Source organism: Oncorhynchus clarkii, chromosome 10, assembly GCF_045791955.1.
Source record: "Oncorhynchus clarkii lewisi isolate Uvic-CL-2024 chromosome 10, UVic_Ocla_1.0, whole genome shotgun sequence".
Taxonomy (NCBI): domain Eukaryota; kingdom Metazoa; phylum Chordata; class Actinopteri; order Salmoniformes; family Salmonidae; genus Oncorhynchus; species Oncorhynchus clarkii.
In genome coordinates this window covers 62,997,704-63,009,819 of record NC_092156.1, presented here as the reverse complement: position 1 = coordinate 63,009,819, position 12,116 = coordinate 62,997,704, and the positions used below count along the sequence as shown (strand labels likewise).

General features: G+C 50.5%; 1 protein-coding gene across 2 annotated transcripts in view; it reads left to right on the top strand.

Moving 5' to 3' along the window:
* The window catches only part of LOC139418990 (protein WWC2-like), a 58,638-nt gene that overhangs the window by 29,799 nt on the left and 16,723 nt on the right, over positions 1–12,116 (top strand). For both annotated transcript variants that reach the window (XM_071168790.1, XM_071168788.1), the window contains exons 9-13: positions 134–207; positions 2,058–2,300; positions 3,951–4,040; positions 4,387–5,066; positions 6,032–6,143. In XM_071168790.1, coding sequence (XP_071024891.1) covers positions 134–207; positions 2,058–2,300; positions 3,951–4,040; positions 4,387–5,066; positions 6,032–6,143 — 1,199 coding nt within the window. The remainder of the gene's footprint in view (positions 1–133; positions 208–2,057; positions 2,301–3,950; positions 4,041–4,386; positions 5,067–6,031; positions 6,144–12,116) is intronic.

Genomic DNA, 12,116 nt, shown 5'->3' with positions numbered 1-12,116 from the left:
GCAGAATGAGGGATGGAGAGGTGGAGGTCTCTCTAATGATATTAAACCCAGTCACTTGAACTTCAAGCAGGTACATGTGATGTTTTTGTTCTCTCTGTCTCTCTCGCTCGCTTGTTCTCCCTCTGTTTCTCAGGCTGGTTTGAGGAGCAGATCGTCCTTGGCTGAGAAGGTTAGACTTAGTCTCCAATATGAAGAGGCCAAAAGAAGGTAATCTCTCTCTCCATCTCTCTCTCTCTCTGTTTTTTTTACTGCAGACATTCCTTATGTGAATATGCATATCACCTGACCACAGAACTGCAACAGTAAACTCAACTCAATAGAGATGGATAGAGGGCGCACTTGACCGAAAGCCTGAAAGCACTTTAACATGGGCCTTAGATCACTTTTAACGTGGGCCTTAGATCACTTTTAACGTGGGCCTTAGATCACTTTTAACATGGGCCTTAGATCACTTTAACATGGGCTTTAGATGACTTTAACATGGGCCTGAGATGACTTTAGCGTGGGCCTTAGATCACTTTAACATGGGCCTTAGATGACTTTAGCATGGGCCTTAGATCACTTTAACATGGGCCTTAGATCACTTTAACATGGGCCTTAGATGACTTTAGCATGGGCCTTAGATGACTTTAGCATGGGCCTTAGATCACTTTAGCATGGGCCTTAGATCACTTTAACATGGGCCTTAGATGACTTTAGCATGGGCCTGAGATCACTTTAACATGGGCCTTAGATAACTTTAGCGTGGGCCTTAGATCACTTTAACATGGGCCTTAGATCACTTTAACATGGGCCTTAGATCACTTTAGCGTGGGCTTTAGATCACTTTAACATGGGCCTTAGATCACTTTAACATGGGCCTTAGATGACTTTAGCATGGGCCTTAGATCACTTTAACATGGGCCTTAGATCACTTTAACATGGGCCTTAGATCACTTTAACATGGGCCTTAGATCACTTTAACATGGGCCTTAGATCACTAACATGGGCCTGAGATCACTTTAACATGGGCCTTAGATCGCTTTAACATGGGCCTTAGATCGCTTTAACATGGGCCTTAGATCGCTTTAACATATGGGCCTTAGATCGCTTTAACGTGGGCCTGAGATCACTTTAACATGGGGTTCAGATCACTTTAACATGGGTCTTAGATCACTTCATCATGGGCCTTAAGTCCCATCCGATCTGACTTCAGATCAGAGCAATCAATGTCCAGCCATTAAATGGTTATGCATTATCAGTCACAGGCGGTGACTTGGACGGCTGTCAGTTTCACACATTAGCGATGTGATCTGGGTCCACCGTGGGCAGTTTTAGGCTCAGTGAATAAAAGGCAGGTAAACCCCTCCCCTTATGGACGGTAATCCCTGACATTTGGGCTTTGAAACGTTTTCTAATCCGCCGGTATAGAACAGGTGTTTCTACAGAGAGCCGGCGGTAGAGTGTGGCAGCATGACAACTCCCCTGTTACCCCTCCTCCTTTCGGAGATGTGGGCTTGCTGCTGGCTTTAGACCCCTGAGAGTGTGTGCCAGGAGAAAGGAGTTCAAGACAAGCATTTTCACTGTATTCCCTTATGAGCGCATGTGTATTTATATAAGGGTTAAAATAGACTACATGGCCAAAAGTATGTGGACACATGCTCGTCAAAAAATCATGGGCATTAATATGGAGTTGGTCCCCCCCGTTGCTGCTATAACAGCCTCCACTCTTCTGGGAAGACTTTCCACTAGATGTTGGAACATTGCTGCGGTGACTTGCTTCTATTCAGCCACAAGAGCATTAGTGAGGTTGGGCACTGATGTTGGGCGATTAGGCCTGGCTCGCAGTCGACGATCCTATTCATCCCAAAGGTGTTCGATGGGGTTGAGGTCAGGGCTCTGTGCAGGCCAGTCAAGTTGTCTATGGAGATTGATGGCTGTGTGCTCGATTTTATACACCTGTCAGCACCGGGAGTGGCTGAAATAGCCGAATGCACTAATTTGAAGGCGTGTCCACATACTTTTGGTGTATATAGCATCCCTACCCTCTGTTTCTGTTTCTCTCCTTCCTCCCACAGTATGGCCAACGTGCAGGTGGAGCTGGCCAAGCTGGAGAGCGAGGCGTGGCCGGGGGCGGTGGACGTGGAGCGGGAACGTCTCCTCCTAGTCTCGGAGAAGGAGGAGCTCCTCAAGGAGCTGCAGTTCGTATCGCCACGGCGACGCACCCCGCAGGACCTCCAACGTCTGGAGGCCCAGAGGCTGCAGCTGGAGCAGGACCTACAGGCCGTCAGGAACACCCCCAGCCACGCCCTGGCCCAGAGGTGAGACCCACAATCCCTGGCACCTTCGCTTTAAAAACCTGGTGGTTGCCTCGCAGCTATTCGTAGCCGTGCAGTTCCAGAAGTTTAGACAGAGGGAAGTCTAAAAAGTCCCCCGGACATAGGCGATACATGAGGCCGTGTGTATGTAGTGTTTATGTGTGAGTGCCCCATGTGTTCCTCATTGACATCCATCAGATAACAAACAAATTGATTTGCCCGCCCACGCGGTTACGGCCTTTTGTTTTCCTAATGAACGACGCAAACGTTCCAAAGGGTAAACATTGTGGGTAAACATTGTAAGGTGCCTTTAATTACCGTTCATTAGCATACCAATTGTTACTCACCCACACACTGAACACACACACACTGTGTGGTAATTGTCTTGTTTTGGAAGCAGACTGTGCCGCTGCAACATCGCGTCACATTAGAAGGCAGAGCGACTGCCGTAATTGGAAACATGGCGCTTGTATGGGTTGTAATTGTAATTACATATTGTCACACACACACACACACACACACACACACACACACACACACACACACACACACACACACACACACACACACACACACACACACACACACACACACACACCCAACATTTGAAGAAGCCCAATAATTGTGTCTTGAGCTAATTAGGCTCTGTGTAATTGCTCGATAAATGAAGACAGTAATTAAGGTTAGTGTTCTTGAAGCTTAGTTAGCAGAATAGAGGGGATTCCTACCAGAGGGAAGGGGGCATGTTGTCTATTTAGTATTTATTAGATCAAGACGTTTCATTGAGGTCAGAAGACCACTTTCCCAAAGGAGACCGAGATATGTGTTCTGTCCCAGACATAGATATGTGTTCTGTACCAGACATAGATATGTGTTCTGTCCCAGACATGGATATGTGTTCTGTTCCAGACATGGATATGTGTTCTGTTCCAGACATAGATATGTGTTCTGTACCAGACATAGATATGTGTTCTGTTCCAGACATAGATATGTGTTCTGTACCAGACATAGATATGTGTTCTGTACCAGACATAGATATGTGTTCTGTTCCAGACATAGACATGTGTTCTGTCCCAGACATGGATATGTGTTCTGTACCAGACATAGATATGTGTTCTGTTCCAGACATGGATATGTGTTCTGTTCCAGACATAGATATGTGTTCTGTTCCAGACATGGATATGTGTTCTGTTCCAGACATGGATATGTGTTCTGTACCAGACATAGATATGTGTTCTGTTCCAGACATGGATATGTGTTCTGTTCCAGACATAGATATGTGTTCTGTACCAGACATGGATATGTGTTCTGTACCAGACATAGATATGTGTTCTGTTCCAGACATGGATATGTGTTCTGTTCCAGACATAGATATGTGTTCTGTTCCAGACATAGATATGTGTTCTGTACCAGACATGTTGTACCAGTAATTTAATTATTTAAAAAAAGATGTTACCTTTATTTAACTAGGCAAGTCAGTTAAGAACAAATTCTTATTTTCAATGACGGCTTAGGAACAGTGGGTTAACTGCCTGTTCAGGGGCAGAACGACCTTGTCAGCTCGGGGGTTTGAACTTGCAACCTTCCAGTTACTAATCCAACGCTCTAACCACTAGGCTACCCTGCCACCCCAGTAATGATTTGTCTCTCTAGGTTGAAGGTGCAGGAGAGGAGACGAGTCCTGGTGCAGAAACTGGAGGAATCAACCAGACTGACCACACTGCTCCACTCTCAGCTCAAGAGGTGTGTGTGTGTGTGTGTGTGTGTGTGTGTGTGTGTGTGTGTTTCACACTTGTATCCCCATACTCAAATACACTCTTGCTCTAAGGCTGCAGTTACAAAGGCAGCCATATTCTGATCTTTTTTTCACTAATTGGGTTTTGACAAATTATATCAGTTCTGAGAAAGATCTGATTTCAAAAAATCTGATGTGATTGGTCCAAAGAACATTTAGTGGGGAAAAAGATCAGAATTGGGCTGCCTGTCTAAACTCAGCCGAAGTGTTCCTCTGATACACATACATACATACTTGTTCATGGTGCGTGTGGCTGTGTGTTTAATGAGTGTTCTCTCTCTCTCTCCCTTACAGTTTGTCGGCCAGTACCCTGTCCGTCTCATCAGGCAGCAGCCTGGGTTCTCTGGCCTCCAGCCGTGGCTCCCTCAACACATCCTCCTCCCGTGGCTCCCTCAACTCCCTCTCCTCTGGAGACCTCTACTACACCCCTGCAGAACCCCCCTCTCCCCTGGACCTGGACTACCAGTGTAAACTGGACCTGCTCCTCCAGGAGCCCTTGACCCCCTCTGGGATAACCTACAGACGGGGAGACCCCCCAGGAACTATCACCACCATCCACGAACATGAGGTGGAGAACCCACACCCACACAACACGTCGCTTCACACACACGCAGTCGGAACCGGTACCACCGACCTGGCCCCATTAGCGCCGCTGGTTGCGGTGTCCTCGAAGCCGGCCGAGCCGTCCAAGTCGGTGACGTCGCTTTCCTCGAGGTCGTCGTTGTCTTCTCTCTCGCCGCCGAGCTCGCCACTGGTGCTGGAGGGGGTCGGTGCGTTCCCGTCGGTGGGCCCACAGGACTTTGGGGACGGTGACGTCGGCCTGGTGGTGTCGGACTTTGGCGGTCTCAGCCTGGGGTTCTACGACGGCCAGGGGATGGGGATGTTTGAGCCAGAGACGGGGGAGAGGGACAGAGGAGGGGAGGGGGGGAGGGAAGGGAGAGGGGCACTGGCTACCCTCAGAGAGAGTATTACAGGTGAGACGTTTGCTCTGTTCAAATTCTCCCTTTCTTTTTTTTGTGAACAATGTTTTTTTATTGGGTCACAAGGGCAATACAATCATACAAATAAACTATTACACTTCCCCCCCCCCTTTTTATAGATTTTTTTACTTTTTTTTTACAATTCCAAACATACCCCTGGTGGACCCACCCACCCAAAACAACCCATTATATTTATATATATATATATATATATATATATATATATATATATATATATATATATATATAAGTTATTAAAATTAACAACCTGTACTACACTAGAATGTTCTTGAGTCATTTGCTAATACAACACCGTCAAGTAAACATTTGACATCACACACCTACATCATATCCATCAGTTTAGAGATTTCTGAGGTGGCTACTTTCCGTGTTTCCAGAGAGCTAGGACTGGCTTTATTCATACGGGAAATTCTTCCTTTCTTCCTTCCTCCCTTCATTGGAATTTACCACTGATTAGAAATGCCTTGCGCTGCATGGTGCAACGCTGCCACCTAGCAGCTCAAAATGGAGCTGCACTGAAACAGCACACATTCCCATCGCCAGTCCTCCGGTTCCCCGAACACCACACATTTGTATTGTATCCCCGAACAAATACTCTGCATTCAACTCAAGGGCTTGATGATTAGTTGACAAGTTGAATCAGGTGTGCTTGTCCAGAGTTACAGCTAAAAGGTGTACTGGTGGAGGGACTGGAGGAGTGGAGTTAGGAAACGCTGAATCACTCATGCTGGGTTTATAGGCTCCCATCACATCTATGGCTTACGCAGATATACGTATATATACGTAGATATACGAAAACACTTTTTTCCTTTTTTTAAAATTTAATGAATGAACCGATGCTCATTGACAACACTTTTCTCTTTGCAATCAGAGCTGCAGCCACCCGCGCATATCAACTCTGGTGTCTTACTTCATGTCTTCGTCTGTGTTGTTGTCAGACGTGGACCTCCAGAGGCCGGGGGAGGACAGGCCCACCTGTGTGTCAGCAGCCGTGTCAGACGAGTCTGTGGCCGGGGACAGTGGGGTGTACGAGGCCTCTAATGTCAAACGGTGGGTCACACTCACTTCCAGCTCTTTTCATTATTTCGATCGATCGCACTCGCTCTCTCTCTTAAGCACTCTCCATCTCTCCCTTCGCCTGCCTTTCATTTTCAACCTCTGCCCCTCTCGTCCTCAACCTCTTCCCCACCTCTCCTCCCTCTCTCCTTTATCTTGAGGTACTGCTGTTCCCAATAGTGTTGGTTCACTCGAAGGGTCATGATGGATCTTTTAACCTCCTATTCCTCTCATTTTTCTCCATTTAACTGAATGCCTGCGATGTTTGGTGCAAGATGTGATAAGAAAATCACAAGACCTCAATTAAAACACCAATCTGAAGGCTCCTCAACTCACCAGACACACACACACACACACACACACACACACACAATTAGCTTCGTCTCTTTTGTATCACACAGTTGGAGAGAAAGCTAAATCTGATCTTTAATGACTGAATGTAAGGAACCCTGTCTGTTTCTCAAACGAGAGAGATGTTTGAGATGCAGACACAGAGTTCTGATGCCCAGTTGTGTCTTCCTAATTAGAGTGCATGGGCTCTGTTGCCCAGTTGTCTCCCTAATTAGAGTGCATGGGCTCTGTTGCCCAGTTTGGCTGTTCGTGATTAGAATGGCCTCATTGATGTCTGTTTTTCCACACAAAAAATGCTCCTATGGTCAAACTCTTTCATCTCTTGCCCCCTAAAGGGGTGCTTTGATGCTGATCCCTTCAACCAGTGTGGTGTGGACTGTCTCTCTCAGCTAGCTTTTTCCCTCCTTCCCTCGCTCCCCTTTTCTCTCTTTTTTCCTCTCTGTCACTTGCTCTCTGTCTCTGCTTGCTCTTTTTTTTCATACCCTCTTCTCCTCCTGTCCTCCCTTGCTCTCCCCTTGATTTGATTTAATTAGACGATGAGCCAAGGACACCTTTTCCACTCTCTCTCTCGCTCTCTCCTCTGCTCCCTCCTGTCTCTCTCCTCTCATCTGCTCCCTCCTGTCTCTCTCCCCTCATACCTATGTGAGAATGCTGTTCATCGACTACAGCTCGGCATTTAACACCATAGTACCCTCCAAGCTCGTCATCAAGCTCGAGACCCTGGGTCTCGACCCCGCCCTGTGCAACTGGGTACTGGACTTCCTGACGGGCCTCCCCCAGGTGGTGAGGGTAGGCAACAACATCTCCACCCCGCTGATCCTGAACACTGGGGCCCCACAAGGGTGCGTTCTGAGCCCTCTCCTGTACTCCCTGTTCACCCACGACTGCGTGGCCACGCACGCCTCCAACTCAATCATCAAGTTTGCGGACGACACAACAGTGGTAGGCTTGATTACCAACAACGACGAGACGGCCTACAGGGAGGAGGTGAGGGCCCTCGGAGTGTGGTGTCAGGAAAATAACCTCACACTCAACGTCAACAAAACTAAGGAGATGATTGACAGCAGAGGGAACACCCCCCTATCCACATTGATGGAACAGTAGTGGAGAGGGTAGCAAGTTTTAAGTTCCTCGGCGTACACATCACAGACAAACTGAATTGGTCCACCCACACAGACAGCATCGTGAAGAAGGCGCAGCAGCGCCTCTTCAACCTCAGGAGGCTGAAGAAATTTGGCTTGTCACCAAAAGCACTCACAAACTTCTACAGATGCACAATCGAGAGCATCCTGGCGGGCTGTATCACCGCCTGGTACGGCAACTGCTCCGCCCACAACCGTAAGGCTCTCCAGAGGGTAGTGAGGTCTGCACAACGCATCACCGGGGGCAAACTACCTGCCCTCCAGGACACCTACACCACCCGATGTTACAGGAAGGCCATTAAGATCATCAAGGACAACAACCACCCGAGCCACTGCCTGTTCACCCCGCTATCATCCAGAAGGCGAGGTCAGTACAGGTGCATCAAAGCTGGGACCGAGAGACTGAAAAACAGCTTCTATCTCAAGGCCATCAGACTGTTAAACAGCCACCACTAACATTGAGTGGCTGCTGCCAACACACTGACTCAACTCCAGCCACTTTAATAATGGGAATTGATGGGAAATGATGTAAAATATATCACTAGCCACTTTAAACAATGCTACCTAATATAATGTTTACATACCTTACATTATTCATCTCATATGTATACGTATATACTGTACTCTATATCATCTACTGCATATTTATGTAATACATGTATCACTAGCCACTTTAACTATGCCACTTTGTTTACATACTCATCTCATATGTATATACTGTACTCGATACCATCTACTGTATCTTGCCTATGCCGCTCTGTACCATCACTCATTCATATATCTTTATGTACATATTCTTTATCCCCTTACACTTGTGTGTATAAGACAGTAGTTTTGGAATTGTTAGTTAGATTACTTGTTGGTTATTACTGCATTGTCGGAACTAGAAGCACAAGCATTTCGCTACCCTCGCATTAACATCTGCTAAACATGTGTATGTGACAAATAACATTTGATTTGATTTTCTCCCTCCTGTCTCTCTCCTCTGCTCCCTCCTGTCTCCTCTTCTCTGCTCTCTCCTGTCTCCTCTTCTCTGCTCCCTCCTGTCTCTCTCCTCTCCTCTGCTCCCTCCTGTCTCCCTCCTCTTCTCTGCTCCCTCCTCTCCTCTGCTCCCTCCTGTCTCTCTCCTCTCCTCTGCTCCCTCCTCTGCTCTGCTCCCTCCTGTCTCTCTCCTCTCCTCTGCTCCCTCTTGTCTCTCTCCTATGCTCCCTCGTGTCTCTCTCCTCTGCTCTCTCCTCTGCTCCTCTCTGCTCCCTCTTGTCTCTCTCCTCTGCTCCCTCTTGTCTCTCTCCTGTCTCTCTCCTCTGCTCCTCTCTGCTCCCTCCTGTCTCCCTCCTCTGCTCCCTCCTGTCTCTCCTGTGCCCTTCCTGTGTGCTTCCTCTCCTCTGCTCTCCTCTCCTCTGCTCTCCTCTGCTCCCTCCTCTCCTCTGCTCCCTCCCGTCTCTCTCCTCTGCTCCCTCCTGTCTCTCTCCTGTGTCCTTCCTCTCCTCTGCTCCCTCTTGTCTCGCTCCTCTCCTCTGCTCCCTCCTGTCGGTCTCCTCTGCTCCCTCCTGTCTCTCCTGTGTCCTTCCTCTGCTCCCTCTTGTCTCTCTCCTCTGCTCCCTCCTGTCTCTCTCCTGTGTCCTTCCTGTGTCCCTCCTCTCCTCTACTCCCTCCTGTCTGTCTCCTCTGCTCACTCTTGTCTCTCTCCTCTGCTCCCTCCTGTCTTCCCTGTGTCCTTCCTCTCCTCTGCTCCCTCCTGTCTCTCCTGTGTCCTTCCTGTGTCCTTCCTCTCCTCTGCTCCCTCTTGTCCCTCTCTTCTGCTCCCTCTTGTCTCTCTCCTCTGCTCCCTCCTGTCTCTCTCCTCTGCTCCCTCTTGTCTCTCTCCTCTGCTCCCTCTCGTCTCTCTCCTCTGCTCCCTCTCCTCTGCTCCCTCCTGTCTCTCTCCTCTGCTCCCTCCTGTCTCTCTCCTCTGCTCCCTCTTGTCTCTCTCCTCTGCTCCCTCCTGTCTCTCTCCTCTGCTCCCTCCTGTCTTTCCTGTGTCCTTCCTCTCCTCTGCTCCCTCCTGTCTCTCTCCTCTGCTCCCTCTTGTCTCTCTCCTCTGCTCCCTCCTGTCTCTCTCCTCTGCTCCCTCCTGTCTCTCTCCTCTGCTCCCTCCTGTCTCTCTCCTCTGCTCCCTCCTGTCTCTCTCCTCTGCTCCCTCCTGTCTCTCTCCTCTGCTCCCTCCTGTCTCTCTCCTCTGCTCCCTCCTGTCTCTCTCCTCTGCTCCCTCTGTCTCTCTCCTCTGCTCCCTCCTGTCTCTCTCTTCTGCTCCCTCCTGTCTCTCTCTTCTGCTCCCTCTTGTCTCTCTCCTCTGCTCCCTCCTCTCTCCTCTGCTCCCTCTGTCTCTCTCCTCTGCTCCCTCCTGTCTCTCTCCTCTGCTCCCTCTTGTCTCTCTCCTCTGCTCCCTCTTGTCTCTCTCCTCTGCTCCCTCTTGTCTCTCTCCTCTGCTCTCTCCTGTCTCTCTCCTCTGCTCCCTCTTGTCTCTCTCCTCTGCTCCCTCCTGTCTCTCTCCTCTGCTCCCTCCTGTCTCTCTCCTCTGCTCCCTCCTGTCTCTCTCCTCTGCTCCCTCCTGTCTCTCTCCTCTGCTCCCTCTTGTCTCTCTCCTCTGCTCCCTCCTGTCTCTCTCCTCTGCTCCCTCCTGTCTCTCTCCTCTGCTCCCTCCTGTCTCTCTCCTCTGCTCCCTCCTGTCTCTCTCCTCTGCTCCCTCCTGTCTCTCTCTTCTGCTCCCTCTTGTCTCTCTCCTCTGCTCCCTCCTGTCTCTCTCCTCTGCTCCCTCCTGTCTCTCTCCTCTGCTCCCTCCTGTCTCTCTCCTCTGCTCCCTCCTGTCTCTCTCTTCTGCTCCCTCTTGTCTCTCTCCTCTGCTCCCTCCTGTCTCTCTCCTCTGCTCCCTCCTGTCTCTCTCCTCTGCTCCCTCCTGTCTCTCTCCTATGCTCCCTCCTGTCTCTCTCCTCTGCTCCCTCCTGTCTCTCTCCTCTGCTCCCTCCTGTCTCTCTCCTCTGCTCCCTCCTGTCTCTCTCCTCTGCTCCCTCCTGTCTCTCTCCTCTGTTCCCTCCTGTCTCTCTCCTCTGCTCCCTCTTGTCTCTCTCCTCTGCTCCCTCTTGTCTCTCTCCTCTGCTCCCTCTTGTCTCTCTCCTCTGCTCCCTCCTGTCTCTCTCCTCTGCTCCCTCCTGTCTCTCTCCTCTGTTCCCTTCTGTCTCTCTCCTCTGCTCCCTCTTGTCTCTCTCCTCTGCTCCCTCTTGTCTCTCTCCTCTGCTCCCTCCTGTCTCTCTCCTCTGCTCCCTCCTGTCTCTCTCCTCTGTTCCCTCCTGTCTCTCTCCTCTGCTCCCTCCTGTCTCTCTCCTCTGCTCCCTCCAGTCTCTCTCCTCTGCTCCCTCTTGTCTCTCTCTCTCTGCTCCCTCCTGTCTCTCTCCTCTGCTCCCTCCTGTCTCTCTCCTCTGCTCCCTCTTGTCTCTCTCCTCTGCTCCCTCCTGTCTCTCTCCTCTGCTCCCTCCTGTCTCTCTCCTCTGCTCCCTCCTGTCTCTCTCCTCTGCTCCCTCCTGTCTCTCTCCTCTGCTCCCTCTGTCTCTCTCCTCTGCTCCCTCCTGTCTCTCTCCTCTGTTCCCTCCTGTCTCTCTCCTCTGCTCTCCTCTCTCTCCTCTGCTCCCTCCTGTCTCTCTCCTCTGTTCCCTCCTGTCTCTCTCCTCTGCTCCCTCCTGTCTCTCTCCTCTGCTCCCTCTTGTCTCTCTCCTCTGCTCCCTCCTGTCTCTCTCCTCTGCTCCCTCTTGTCTCTCTCCTCTGCTCCCTCCTGTCTCTCTCCTCTGCTCCCTCTTGTCTCTCTCCTCTGCTCCCTCTTGTCTCTCTCCTCTGCTCCCTCCTGTCTCTCTCCTCTGTTCCCTCCTGTCTCTCTCCTCTGCTCCCTCCTGTCTCTCTCCTCTGCTCCCTCCTGTCTTTCCTGTGTCCTTCCTCTCCTCTGCTCCCTCCTGTCTCTCTCTTCTGCTCCCTCTTGTCTCTCTCCTCTGCTCCCTCCTGTCTCTCTCCTCTGCTCCCTCTTGTCTCTCTCCTCTGCTCCCTCCTGTCTCTCTCCTCTGCTCCCTCCTGTCTCTCTCCTCTGCTCCCTCCTGTCTCTCTCCTCTGCTCCCTCCTGTCTCTCTCCTCTGCTCCCTCCTGTCTCTCTCTTCTGCTCCCTCTTGTCTCTCTCCTCTGCTCCCTCCTGTCTCTCTCCTCTGCTCCCTCCTGTCTCTCTCCTCTGCTCCCTCCTGTCTCTCTCCTCTGCTCCCTCTTGTCTCTCTCCTCTGCTCCCTCCTGTCTCTCTCCTCTGTTCCCTCCTGTCTCTCTCCTCTGCTCCCTCCTGTCTCTCTCCTCTGCTCCCTCCTGTCTTTCCTGTGTCCTTCCTCTCCTCTGCTCCCTCCTGTCTCTCTCTTCTGCTCCCTCTTGTCTCTCTCCTCTGCTCCCTCCTGTCTCTCTCCTCTGCTCC